Below are 14167 nucleotides of genomic sequence, written 5' to 3' on the forward strand. Positions count from 1 at the left end.
CACAGGGGTTGGCTCCTCACGCAGAGGTTGATATGACACAGGGGTTGGTTCCTCACACAGATGTTGGCTCCTCACGCAGAGGTTGATATGACACAGGGGTTGGCTCCTCACGCAGAGGTTAATATGACACAGGGGTTGGCTTCTCACGCAGAGGTTAATATGACACAGGGGTTGGTTCCTCACGCAGAGGTTAATATGACACAGGGGTTGGTTCTTCACGCAGAGGTTGATATGACACAGGGATTGGTTCCTCACGCAGAGGTTGATATGACATAGGGATTGGTTCCTTACGCAGAGGTTGATATGACACAGGGGTTGGTTCCTCACGCAGAGTGGGGGTTACATTTGCACGGAGAGACAGCTGCTCATGGAGTAGGGTATATAGATGTTTGTGCTTGGTGTGAGGTGGGGGAAGGTACACGGGTCTCGTCCCTTATGCAGAGTGAAGGGTTGTATTGTGATAGTAAGGTGAACTGGTATCTCATATAGTGTGAGACTTTGATGGTATACTGGCTGTTACTTCATGTAATTGCTTGTGTGGCAAGGTTATATATCAGATTTCAATGTAATCACCTGCAAAGATCAATAGTTATATCTTAATCTTGCTCCTAAACTATAAATGTGTTATAATAACGGCGTTAAGGATTAAAAGAAACACATATATGTTTTGTGAGAAATGCCTTTTAGTGTAGGCTATATACCCATAGGATGAGTGACAATGGGGAATGGGGGGGATCCCCCTTCATATATTGTTGGGTTAGTGTGACGACTGGACTGGTACATGATATAAGAGTTTAATCCAATTAGTTTCTTATGCACCTCCTACCCATCCTGTGAGCGGTAGTAGAAAGGGGAAAAAATGAGGTGGTATGTGTGTGACATGAGGCTGGGTACTCATGTGGGGGTGTTGAGGAGTACTTCAGCTAACCTGGGAGTGAGTGTGACGGGGTTTGCATTGTGAGAGAGGGTGCGAGTGCTTCATTATGTGGGGGTGGAGGTAGGTGTGGCACGAGGGAGGAGGCACCACACTAAGGGGGTGGCAGAGGCACGGGGGTGGAGATGTGACGCAGGCAACGATCAATGTGGAGGGCCGCTTGTGACATTCCTCCTGCCTTCCCCCGCCACGCAACTGCTCACGTATTGTTATGGTTTAATTACATTATAGTAATTGTGTGGCTCCACAAGTTGCAGGGTGTTGGCATGGCTCACACTGAAAATGTTTACAAATTAAGCATTATCTTGTAATTCTCAGTTGATCACATTTGGTACTAATGCACATTCTGAGCAATGTAATCTCCGAAAATGCATTATTCAAGTTTTATAAATTTAATTTACATTATATCAAACGCCTTAAGAATGAAAATTCGGTAGGCTGTATTGATGTATGAACTTTGTATTTATACAAAAATTAATAAAACTTTTTCAAGAATGGTTTGGTCGAGAACACAATTCCCCCATGCACTCGGGCTCTGTCAACCAGTAGTACTACCTCTGACGCCCCTCCTTCAATACAGAAATAAACACATTAACGTGATATATCAATGAACAAATCCACAAGAACTTTGATGAGGGCTCCAACCTATGTGCCGAATGTTTCCAGGCGCTCTAGTCAACTGTACCCCGACATGGTTAAAAGATTTGCAACCTGGAGTAATACTGCACCCACAAGGGTCGCGAGGCTTCCACTTGCATGCCCAGCGCATGTACAATGTACAATTGTACATTACTTTTATGTTCGTTGTAAACATTCTTTGGAATAAACATTATTAGTATTATTATTGTGGTTATTATGCCTTGGACCCTAAATATTTAAGGAAGATGAGGGCTCGAAGCAGTAGAGGTTATTAATTAAGTGAGGGCGTGACACTAGTTAAGGGAGTGTTCAATCAGTCTAAGGGGAAAAATTGGCGTGATGTCAGTGCATGCAAAACATAGCAGGAAGCTGAGGGGAAAAACTTGTTCAGCACTGGTGCCGCTCGGCACCATAACACAATTAAGTTCTTCGGCAGTTCTAGCCATGAACTTTTTGTGTTGATTTGTTTTGCATGACTAAGAGGCATATTTTACTGAAGGAACAATACAACACACAGGGGGCAAAAGTTTTACTTTTTAGTGTTAAGCTTAGGGACTATTAACCAAGGGTGGGTTATTGTAGTGTAGTGAAGTGTTGTAGTTGAAATGAAGCCTAGAGTAGGGCAGAGAGCTGAGTGAGGCCGAGGGGAGGGGGTAGAGAGCTCGGATGCGGGGTGAGTGTGAAGAGCGTGGCGCTCTGAATATGCGAGCAGAGTCGAGGGGCTCGAGTGCGGGACGAGAGCGTGGAAGCTCGATGCAACTGGAGTTTGGCTGTCTGCTTTGTGTCGAGGCTGAACTGTATTGTGAGGGAGGAACTGCACAAGTCAAGGATTACATTGTTGGTGAATGTTGAAGATATCTCGCAAGCGTCTGCACTGAACCACACTGAGTTAGACTGATGATGATTAAGCCACCCAAGAGGTGGCACGAATAGCCCGTAATTATGATGATTGACTGATGAAGACTAAGCCACCCAAGAGGTGGCACGAGCATGAATAGCCCGTAATGATGATGATTCGTTGTTTAAAATCCAGCTACTAGGAACAAAAAGTTCAAAGTAGCACGGGCTATGGTGAGCCCGTAGTGGACTGGCACAGGAGCGGTGCCGATGATGATTCTGTTGTTGTTTTAGAATTAGCTACTCAGAACGAAGTGTCAAAAGTGACTCCCGCCCCATCATAAGCGGTGAAAGGTGGCTAGCCGAGTGCCTAGAGTTCGATGTGTGAATTCAGTATTACATTTTCTGTGACAGAAGGGATGAGGTAGAGATGGAAGAAAGGAGAGGAGGAATCTTTTAGAAATATAATTGTCTACCGTTGGTGTTTAGGTGGTCGCTGGCGAGACGAGCTTATTGGTGTGAAATACTGTACTAAAAAATTATTAGTTACGTCATTTACTCTGAGAAAGGTCCATGGCTTGAGAAACATTTGAAGCTATAGAAAGATCGTCTGTTTAATGTGACTGAGCAAATTATGGATAGGAATAAATTTCAATTCATTTTCCAGAGATCAGTGAATAATAGTTTATATTGTTTAAGGAAAACATTGTTTTGAAATGTTTGTTTTCAAAATATTTAGCTGTATAGCCGGCAGACTGTGCCAAAATTCGTCGTATTCTTGTAATATCAAATATAAATATGTTTCTCGTGTGGGGTCCATGGATTCCGTTGCTTCCCCTTAAGAAGTATTTGTTTAATGGGGGACACTGACAAGCCACCGGCTTCTTGTTCTTAGTGAGGCCAATCTAGTGGCTTCAAGTAAATATATTAAAATTATCTGCTAAAATCCATATATAAATTACGAAAACTGTTAAATAGCTGACGATTCCGTGTTCCCAAAGCACAGGGTGCACTGCACCAACCTGTAAAATATGCAAAAACAACAGATGTACACAAACCACTAGTATGAGACTCAATAACTGGCTTAGCTCCACACCTACAGAATTAACTGCACTACAACCTACCATTAATGCATTGAAAAACAGTGTAGGAGTAATTGTCTGTGATTCAAAGTCAGTTCTTCAAAAACTTCAAAACCCAACATACATTCGTAGTATATATTTTGCAACATCCATTGTAAACAACATAATTCATACACAGGTCTAAGGAATCGTTCAGGACCTTGTATACCATTTATGTCAGATTAATCCTGGAATATGCAGCTCCAGCCTGGAGTCCATACCTAGTTAAACACAAGACAAAGTTAGAAAAAAATTCAGAGGTATACCACCGGACTAGTGCCAGAACTGAGAGGTAAGAACACTCACGAATATTGGAGGATATTCTTGTGCTCTTCCCAGATTTTACTAGTACAGGTTAATTAGATTAGCAATTCTGTTCCTTCCCGATTCCATGTATGACTAATCATCCTACGAGACGGGGATATAGATGAACATATAGCTAGTTTTTCATCTACTGACTGTAATTCTTCATATAGCATAGGGTAGCAGCACAGTTTTGTGTACATCTAAGTTTGTTAATAAAAGAAAACCTTCCAAATGTTGTTCACAGCACCTTCCCCAAGACCACAGGGCTCTCCCAGGAAGATGTTGGGAGCCACCGCTTGCAATGTAACTTATCAATCCCCCCCCCCTACTCCTGGCTCGCATGTGTTCAAGTATGTTTATTGACAAGAAAAAATACATCTCAAAGGGATAGAGTAGCTTAGGCTATTTCTACCCTTCTGTATGTGTTCACAGCACCTTCCCTAAGGCCACAGGAAGATTTAAATTTTGCCCCGAGGGGAGGGTTTATTGGGCAGCACCACTCATCCTGTGAGTTGACATACCGCCATAACAGCATGTACAACACTCCCCAATAGGAAGAAAACCCGCTGGGTTGGTGTTGGGAGCCACCACTTGCGATGTAACTTATTAGCCCCCACTACTCTTGGCTCGCATGTTGTCCACAACACCTTCCCCAAGGCCACAGGAAGATGTTGGGAGCCGCCACTTGCGCAACACTCTCCTCAAATCCCTGCTCTTGGCTCACGTGTTGTTCACACCACTTTTTCGTCTCCTCGTTACTCTTCCCAAAATAATTCGTGCACATTTGACCCTTCTATATTTATTTCCACATATTGTGCTTGTCATGGTTTCCTTCCCCGTGTATTATTAATTGCTACGATAATATTGGTAATTAGAATAGTGTGGAGGTAGAATACGTCGGTAAAGACATGTAAAATTTGATTAATAAAGGTCCCGGGGCGGGCCGCTCTGGCACCAGCAGACACCGCCCTCGGTTTGTTTATGTTCAACTTCAGGCTAATGACTCTCCTTCAACTCTCTTTTCCCTTCATCATAAAATATTGCATCACTATGAAATGTGTTTATGGGATTTTTTTAAAGTTAAACATATATGTTTAAACCAACTTACCAATACACATATTTAATGAGTAGAGTTTGTGTTATGGATGTAGAGTCTCGCGTGACTGGTGGTGCGAGAAGGTTCACCTGCCTCCCGTCCCATCCATGGAGACATCTCACATTCAAATTTTGGGTGAGTAGTGCCTTAATTTCTTCCAAGAAGCGCACACGACACGCATTTTTGGATTCTTGTACGCCTGTTAGGTCTAATTATGGTTAGTCTTGCCTATGGGCTCATTGTCACACGCCATTATGACTCGAGGCGGGAGAATTTTCGATTTAAAAAAGTGCGCGGGAACTGTGGGCAAGGCTGGCAGCGCGTCCATGGCGGCTGCTTGGTTGATAAGGCGCACGGCAAGGACGTGTCCACATTAGTGGGCTGGATGGCCGCCTCATTCCTCACCTCTCATTGTTGTATTGGCAAAATTAATGGCGTCTGGGCCGTTTTGTTGAGTTTTAGACGTTTACGTCGGTGCAGTAATACTTAATGAAGGCTACCATGTGCATTGCACCTATAATAACTAATTTAATTTAACCAAAAATATGCAGAGCATGATACCCTGTGGCACCTACTTAATCACTGTATGTATATTTAATATATCCACTTGTATGCAAAGCGTTATGCCAAGTTACGAATATAAACTATTTCATTATCGCCTCAATGCCTCGAGCATATATAGAAAGTGTACGGGATTTAATACAAAAAATGCATAATTAATATTCAACAGCTAGTACTGTAAACTAGTTTACAATTGACAGCTTATTACAATTTATAATGTTTTCATTAGTAAGGAATAATTAGTAATTGTCAGTTATGTGATTTGAGGAAGAATAATGATCACTTTTCAAGCCTAGTAATAGTTTACAGGGGAGAAATATAGGATTAAGCATGTTTAATGTTGCAGCATGATGTGTGATTTAGGGTAGATGTGTCTTGAGATAAAAATTGTGATTATTGCACATTAGGCAGTTGGATTGTTGCCACTTCCAGCTAGCCACTTTCTGAAATGATGTTAAATTAAGTTAAATTATGTTTGGTTATATTAAATCTAGATTAGATAAGAATATACTATATTAGATTAGTTTGGCTACTTAAGGTTATGAGCAATTTTAAAAGTTATTATCAAAAGAGTGCACTAAACCAAGCAAATAAATTATTAAATACATTTTTATCTATGTTAAAGTATATTCATATTGGGTTACAAGCAGAATGTTGGATTTCTAGATAGAGCTAGTATATACTACGCCTAAGGCCACTAATACTCAAAGTCTTTCGGACAAAAAGGGTGATATCCAGTGTTTCGGGCAAAGGGTGATATCATGATTAAGGATATTTGAACAAAGTTTTGGCCAAGTTTGAAAAAGGGGGATATCGCATTTTTGCGGAAGCATTTTTGTGGAGTGTACCTAATCTGATCAATGTGGTGTAAAATGAAGAGGGTCATATCACTGGGTTGTCAGTGTTATGGTGTCGTGATGTGAAATTATACCTGTGCCTGTCTGGTGACATAATATGTACAATGTTTTAACATTTTACTGTAGGCTATTTAACAAAAATACATTCAGTATCAAGATGTGATGTTCCATTTCCAACTTGTCCAGAAAAAAAAAAGAGTAGGGAGCAAGTTAATTATGTACAGTATTGCTAGAGAAAGGTTAAGATTAGGTATTTCAATTTAAAATTAGGAAATATATGATATCCAAAACCCTGTCTGTGGAGCAGAACATCTGTCTTGAATTAATTTGCATTGTGGAGTTTACCCATATTCATTGATTCCAAGAAACGATGTGAAATTATTGTAAAGATTTTGAAGTGATACCAAACTAATATTAATCTGAATAATATAAGAGTTAGTGAGGCCCGATTATGCGAGTTGTCAGCATATATAATAACATTATGGAATTATATTCTTTATGCAAATGGTGCTTATAATTTTGTTATATAAAACTATATAGTTCTCCTTATAACCTAAAAGTATCCATGCTTCAACCCTTCAAATATTTACAATCCTATTCAGAATGCCTAGCAGATGGTTTATACTTGTTTAATTTGTTTTTTATTGTCATAGTGCACATCAACAAATTCTGCTCCGATTATGTATACAAATGTTGTGCTGAGGTTAAGCTGCTGCTTTCAAATTACTGTACGATATATAATTCTTTTGTTAGGGAACCGCCAGCCTGTGTATGTATATACGTTAGGCTTGTATAGAGCCCCTCCCTGGGGGTGGAGGCCTGGTCAAGGACCGGGCCGTGGGGACACTAAAGCCCCGAAATCATCTCAAGATAACCGTCTGTGCATCCAGGGGAAGGTCAGCAGTTTGCCTAGGATGGACTTCAATAAGCCTACACTAACAGGATTCCTGTCTGACTATGGGAAGCCATAAACTAAACCACAAGTTTAGACTCGCCACCCCTCTCCCATTTACTGTATTAGACGCGTTACTTTCATCTAGCTCAATTCAAGCTGCTGGTGTGACTTATAATATCCTGCTTTACTCATTAATATGCTTGCAATTGAAAAATAATTTTTGTTTGGCCGGCCATGGATGATGACTGGTAAATTTAGCATACACTGCATTTAAAGTTTTCTGTGGCAAAGACTGGAAGCCCATCATCCCAGCTTAATTGTTTTGCGAGGAACCATTAATGACTTAATTTGAGATTCCACCAATAGTTACTTAGAATAAATATTTTTACATTTTTCCACGATTACAGTACTGCTGTACTTTTCAAAGTCCGATGGCGGTATCATGTTACTGTATTTACAGAGGCACATAGCACACTAGCTCAAAAAAAAAAAAAAGTGATTGTAATGCTGTAATTGGACTGAGTGATCAGTGCATAGCTAGTTCATGGACATATTCTCATTTAAATATTGCATGTTAGATTTGCAAGCTATGTAACTTTGCCCGATACTGTAGTATAAAATATTTTAGCAGTACTGTATACTGTAGTATAAAAAGTTGTATTAATATAAAAATTGGTACAAGTAGTGTAGTATAAAAAGTTTTCATTTATCTAAGAATTCCTTTTTTTTTATAACAGTAGTACTGTAATATTAATACTGTACAGCATATTAACAATTGAATGTATATAAAAGTTAGCAGACGGTTTATGTTTTAAACATATTTGTTTCCAAAAACATAATAGTGTAGTGTACAGTATTTAATACCAGTATTGTTGACTTTATCGACTGACAATTATTCTTTATTAAATTTCAGTGCAATTCTTAAATAACAGCAATGTAATTTCTTCCTTTCCTGGGAATTGGAGAACTGGTAGCCAATCTGATCTGCAGTACTATTTCTGTACACAAATGCATAAATCTTTAATATTTCCGCCGTTTGTATAATATTTAAAACATTGCTATTTTGATGCTCGTTTCATTTTGAAAAAAAGTGCCATTTCGAACATGTTTAACGTTTCTTGAATGTTTCCTCTATTAGGAAATTATAATTTACTCTCAAAGCTTGGGTTACAGGTTTGCATATACTCCCTTCCCCCCTGCCTGTGTACCCCAGGCCACTATCATGTAGTTTAAATCCTAAAAAAATCCTAAACATAGCATACATTGAACTTGCTAATATGTTCACCTTTGCTTCAAACACAAGAACCACTACCAGTGGTGCATACCACTTCTACTATCTACAACAAATCTATAACTATTGATACAACCCCATGTATATCTAGCTACAACTACTACAGTCAACATCAACCACACAACTATCACAACCACTGCAAACACAACCATCTGTTATTGTCACCACCTCACCACAAATCTGGTACCAAGACTTAGTACTACACTAACGATTGTATTTTGAATTGTATTTTGTACGTAAACAGTCCGTTGTCATGACTGGACAAATGTCCTATTTTGATTTTTTTTTAATATACATACGAAAACTTAAAAAGCAGTTGAATAACTTGTACCTAGTGTACACATCTAGGTTCATTTAATGTGACGTGTCTTTGTGGTAGATCGGGTTAATTTATGGGACATTACTGTCTGTCTACCTTAAGTTGTCCGTGTCCGTGTGTGTGTGTGTGTGAGAACTTATTTTTTCAGATTTAAACTGCGATGCCAATTTTTCCAGCCAATTAATCTCACCGATACTGACTGGCTTCTGCGGACGTTGTTCAAATCCGGTACTGCTGAATTTTCTGCCGGATCAGCCAACGTATAATTAGGTATCAACACTAAATCATATATTCAGTATCAGGCATATTACGTTTAAGGGTTTTAATGTATGAAGAAAAACAAACATATACTTGCCCGAAACGCTCTATGTATTAGTGGCTTTACGTAATATACATATCACATACGAATTGTGTTACATGCATAAAATGTACTATATGGACTTTAATATCAATAAACAAGTAATTATTATTGTTTATTATATTATTATTATCACCAGCTTTGCGGTATCCCTAAACTGATGGCTGTCAAGCCCTGAAATTGCATCGCAATAATTGTTCAAAAGATGATACAAAAAATAAAGCTTATTGAGATGGGCAAAACATACCAGTATCACGATAATATCTTATAAGAATATGAGTCAGAGAAAATTGAGAATGAACTGGGTTTTGACAAGTCCTCATTTTAGTCGTAGTTAATTTTAGTCGAAATATCTTTAGTCGTAGTTAGGGCTGTGACAAAGGGAATGGTAAGAAAATCCATAGGAGCAGTGATGAGAATTCGAACCTATGCGGTGGGTAGTCTCACACTCAAGCCCCAGACAATCAGGTCACGACATGGTCAAAAGGATTGTAACCTGGAATTCTGAACACACGAGGGTTTCCAGAGGCTTCCACTGAAGCCGGACCAGGATTTTCACACAATCCCCCAATGCACTCTGGCTGTCACCTAGGAAAGTTCTACCTCTGACGCGCCTCTTTCACTTCACAGAGTAATCACACTAACGTAATGTATCAAATGTTATATCTGCAAGTGCGTAGAGTCTGCGATGTGCCGAGATAGTTTTTGAACTATGAGGCTACAGTTTACGACTTGAGAAAATCTTATTTTCAACATATGTGTATACTGAATTGTATTACGAATTATGCAGTCTTATGGTCATGGAAATAAAATAGATTCTGTTCGAGTATGCGGAAATCCAACTCGGACGCAAGGGTTAGTGGGCTGGTGTATAATACAGTAGGTGTAGTATTCTGGGGTGCTCAGGAAGCCGGCATCTATTTTTTATATCATGATTGACGGGTAGAACTCTGGTTTGATAATTTCTCCCCTGTTGTCACGAAATTTACTCTGCACGCAAAGCCAGCACGCACGATTACGTTGTACACGCTCGCATTTACGAACACGATCGCTGAAGCTAGCGCGCGCTTTTGCAGGGCGTTATGTGCGCGTATGTGTTCCGAGACGGTGACGCAAGGGGCTAAATCTGGCGCGAGTGACGCATGGCGCGGGAGGTGGAAGGTGCAGTAGTGATGGTGCACCCGAGGCCCTGTTGCGACCGCAGGGGCAGGTATGCGGGCAGAGGCACGAGCGACGGCTCCAGGTGCAACTGGCGCCCACCCACCCTACACCCTACCAGGAAATGCAGTGTTTACTGACCTTGTTAAGCGTCGTGAGGTGGATGCTCTGTGCTTCATTCACTAGGCTTGTTTACGCTATATTTAAAATACCTGCACACGCGCTTATACACAAAAGTATATACAAGGTTTAAAGACTTGGAGGTAATATAAACACTACTACAGACCAGTTCTACAATATACAGCACCGGAAAGGCATCAACCTTTGAAACAAGATTAGTTCCCCAAAGTATAATAATAAATCGATGAATACAGGTAGGCTAGCCACATAGGCTTGGCCTCTTCGCTTAATATGACTTACAGGTAGGCTAAGGGAACTGGTTCACTCCAATTTGAGAAGAAACACCAGAGAAGATATAGTCACAATGTTAAAAAAAATACAAAAATATAAGGACGCGGGTGCAAGTTAGGAACACTGTAGTTAAATGCGAGTAGTTGCACAGATTAATTGTGGATGCCGCCATCATCCATATTAAGATACAAGAAAGCACCAGCTACCAATATTTAGGAAGCAGTGCCCCAAGTGCCATCTTGCTTTACCTAGCCCTCCCTCCACCCAACTACCTGGACTCGACGGGTCTCGCTTCATGCAGGTCGGCGTTCAATTCCCGACCGTCCAAGTGGTTGGGCACCATTCCGTCCTCCCCATCCCGAAACCCTTATTCTGATCCCTTCCATGTGCTATATAGTCGTAATTGTTTTATTTCTTTCTCCTGATAGTTCCCTTCCCTTTCACAGATTGAGGACGGGCAAACACCCACCAAACCCCTCTCCGTCTCTTCATGAATCTCAATAGTAAATTTTTCGGTGCCCTATACAAAAACTTTGTCCAAAATTGGTCTTATGTATGTGGGTACAACGTCAGGTTTAGAATATGCAGCGATATCTATTCGTACTGGCTTGGCGCTTTCTTTGTATGCTTCATGCTGCTGCAGAGTGGAATCCTCAACTTAAAAAAAAAAAACTCATAACTAGAAAATGGGTATTTGCCAGACGAGTCCATATGCGTACAAGATAAACCTTGTATTGCTTAACAAAAAAGAACTGATCTGAACTTACTAGGGCATCAGCGAATTGAACCAAGGCGGGTTTGCGGTCAGATAATTTTGATACATGAAAATAGTGTTTTATATATTAGATGAAATTTCATGTCAGTTTCATACACAGGTACAAATGTGAAAGTTGATACGGTTAGGAAGTACAACCCACCCGAATAATGGTCAAGAGGCGGAGCTGGAGCTCAGTTCCTGGGAAGCACCTTCGTGTTTTCTGCAGGGGGCTTGGTGGTGCGGTGCGTGTACCTTGTGACTAGGAGTACATCAGGGTAAAGTAGTGGCTGCAGGCTGGCATGACAGGACAGGAGGAGTGCCTGGAGGGAGGAGGACGGGTTAAGAGACGGGAGGTAGGGGATAGGGGGGGCTAGATGTGGAGAGGGTGGGTGAGCGCGCAGGAATCAATGGTGTGGCCCGGGTGGGCGGGCAGCAGCAGCAGCAGCAGTGTCGGCCCACAACACGGAGGCAAGACACCAGCGTCTACACCAGGTACTCGCTACTGCTACAACTGTAGCTCTCACTCGTTAACCACACCTCGTCAACACCCCCCTCTCCCCCCCCCCCCACTCAACCCTCTACCCCTCACCCACGCACTTTACAATCTTTGAATTGTGCAACGTTGTGTTGTGAAGTAACGATCGTTGGCCTTCAGTGACCACATTCAGCCATGTGCGCATGTGCCGTTCATTGCTCTAGTTGTGGTTAAGGCCGAGGTCATGCTGCAGGATAGAGTCGAGGTCACTGTCTTGGTGAGGGTCGAGGTTAGTGTTGGCGAGGGTCGAGGCTACAGTGTTGGTGACAGTCGAGGCTACAGTGTTGGTGACAGTCGAGGCTACAGTGTTGGTGACAGTCGAGGCTACAGTGTTGGTGACAGTCGAGGCTACAGTGTTGGTGACAGTCGAGGCTACAGTGTTGGTGACAGTCGAGGCTACAGTGTTGGTGACAGTCGAGGCTACAGTGTTGGTGACAGTCGAGGCTACAGTGTTGGTGACAGTCGAGGCTACAGTGTTGGTGACAGTCGAGGCTACAGTGTTGGTGACAGTCGAGGCTACAGTGTTGGTGACAGTCGAGGCTACAGTGTTGGTGACAGTCGAGGCTACAGTGTTCGTGACAGTCGAGGCTACAGTGTTGGTAAGAGTCAAGGTGTTGGTGAGAGGGTCTTTGTGGCAGATTTGTCAAGACGTTTAATTACCTCTCATCTCTACAATTTCTAGTGTTCCATCTGTTTCTATAGCCTCACAGGTTTTCTAATCTGCCTAGCCGTCTCTGCCTTCCACCACTACCACACGGTAATCCCACTTCCGATATCTACTCCCGCCCAGTTTCACCTCAGCTGTTCCTGGTCGTGCCTGTCTGTCCATCAGTGAGACTCGTGCCATCAACTGACGCTGGGGACTCGGGTAAACACTGGTGGTCCCCCTGGTGACCTTACAAGTGAACTATTATGCAGCGACAGGTTCGACGAAAGGCTTACAAAAATTTACTTGTTAAAAATCTGAAAACGTGTGATTAGAAACTAATTGTTCAAACAGAATTGGCTTAAATGCTTCAATGATGAATACCATTGATTGGTCCAAACCGGATAAAATTGGTTGAAATGTAGCCTACTCGTATAGTTATTAAATAACCATACCTAGTAGTGGTTCGGATATGACTAGAAATTTAGGAGAATGAAAATGTAATTGTTAGCTCGTTTGTTGGAGGTTTTGTATTATACAAGATATGATTGTATTAGTGGTGAAAATGATGTAATGATTGCTAAATTCATGATGCATTCGATGTGAAAGTGATGTGTTAGTAGTGGTATTAATGTTGAAAGTGATGCTATTACTAGATCGTAGTTTATTTACAAAGTTTTTAATACTTTTACTTATAAAGTAATATTGCTGTGTTAATGGTAGCAGTATCAATGCATTAATTCTGAAAGTGATAGTATATTAATGATGTATCAAGAATGAAAATGATAGTGTATTAATGATGAAGCGAATGGTGACGTAACGAGTACTGGTGTTGTTACCCAGTTGGGAAAGTGTTTGTTTCCGTATTTCTAGTAAGAATATTTTGATAATGATAAAAGTTACTCAATCTTTTGATACAAAAACACATACAAATAATAAGTGATTAGCGAAGTTAGCGTTCTTTCGTGGGATAAGTGCAGTGTAAGGTTGTGAACGTTATTTGTGAGACAAGTGCAGTGTAAGGTTGTGAACGTTTTTTTTGTGGAACAAGTACAGTGTAAGGTTGTGAACGTTTTTTTGTGGGACAAGTGCAGTGTAAGATTGTGAGCGTTTTTTCCTGGGATAAGTGCAGTCAGTGTAAGGTTGTGAACGTTTTTTGTGGGACAAGTGCAGTGTACAAAAGTTCAAGTTCAAAAAATGGACTTGCAGTCAACAGTGTTCATATTTTGAACTATTAATTCTGTACTGGCTATGAAACAACGTTAAAACCAAAATTAAACAATCCTAGGCGTAATATAGCACATTCGTGTACAGTGTTATGCCTAAACTTGCGTTGACAAGTTAGGTTCTTTAATTTTCAATTTTCTTGGTTTGGGCTAATTCAATAATACAACAAAATTATTGGGTCCAACAGCCCATTTTTTTCTACCTTTGACCAACTGGTTA

At 40.9% G+C, this 14167-nt stretch overlaps 1 protein-coding gene across 1 annotated transcript in view; it reads left to right on the forward strand.

The window, feature by feature from the left end:
* Positions 1–10356: 10356 nt before the first annotated feature.
* Positions 10357–14167, forward strand: part of LOC123766609 (CTD small phosphatase-like protein 2-A) — a 54712-nt gene continuing 50901 nt past the window's right edge. Inside the window, exons 1-2 of the mRNA XM_069308532.1 lie at positions 10357–10375; positions 11915–12032. Coding sequence (XP_069164633.1) covers positions 10357–10375; positions 11915–12032 — 137 coding nt within the window. The remainder of the gene's footprint in view (positions 10376–11914; positions 12033–14167) is intronic.

This window comes from Procambarus clarkii, chromosome 62 (assembly GCF_040958095.1).
Source record: "Procambarus clarkii isolate CNS0578487 chromosome 62, FALCON_Pclarkii_2.0, whole genome shotgun sequence".
NCBI classification, from domain to species: Eukaryota; Metazoa; Arthropoda; class Malacostraca; order Decapoda; family Cambaridae; genus Procambarus; species Procambarus clarkii.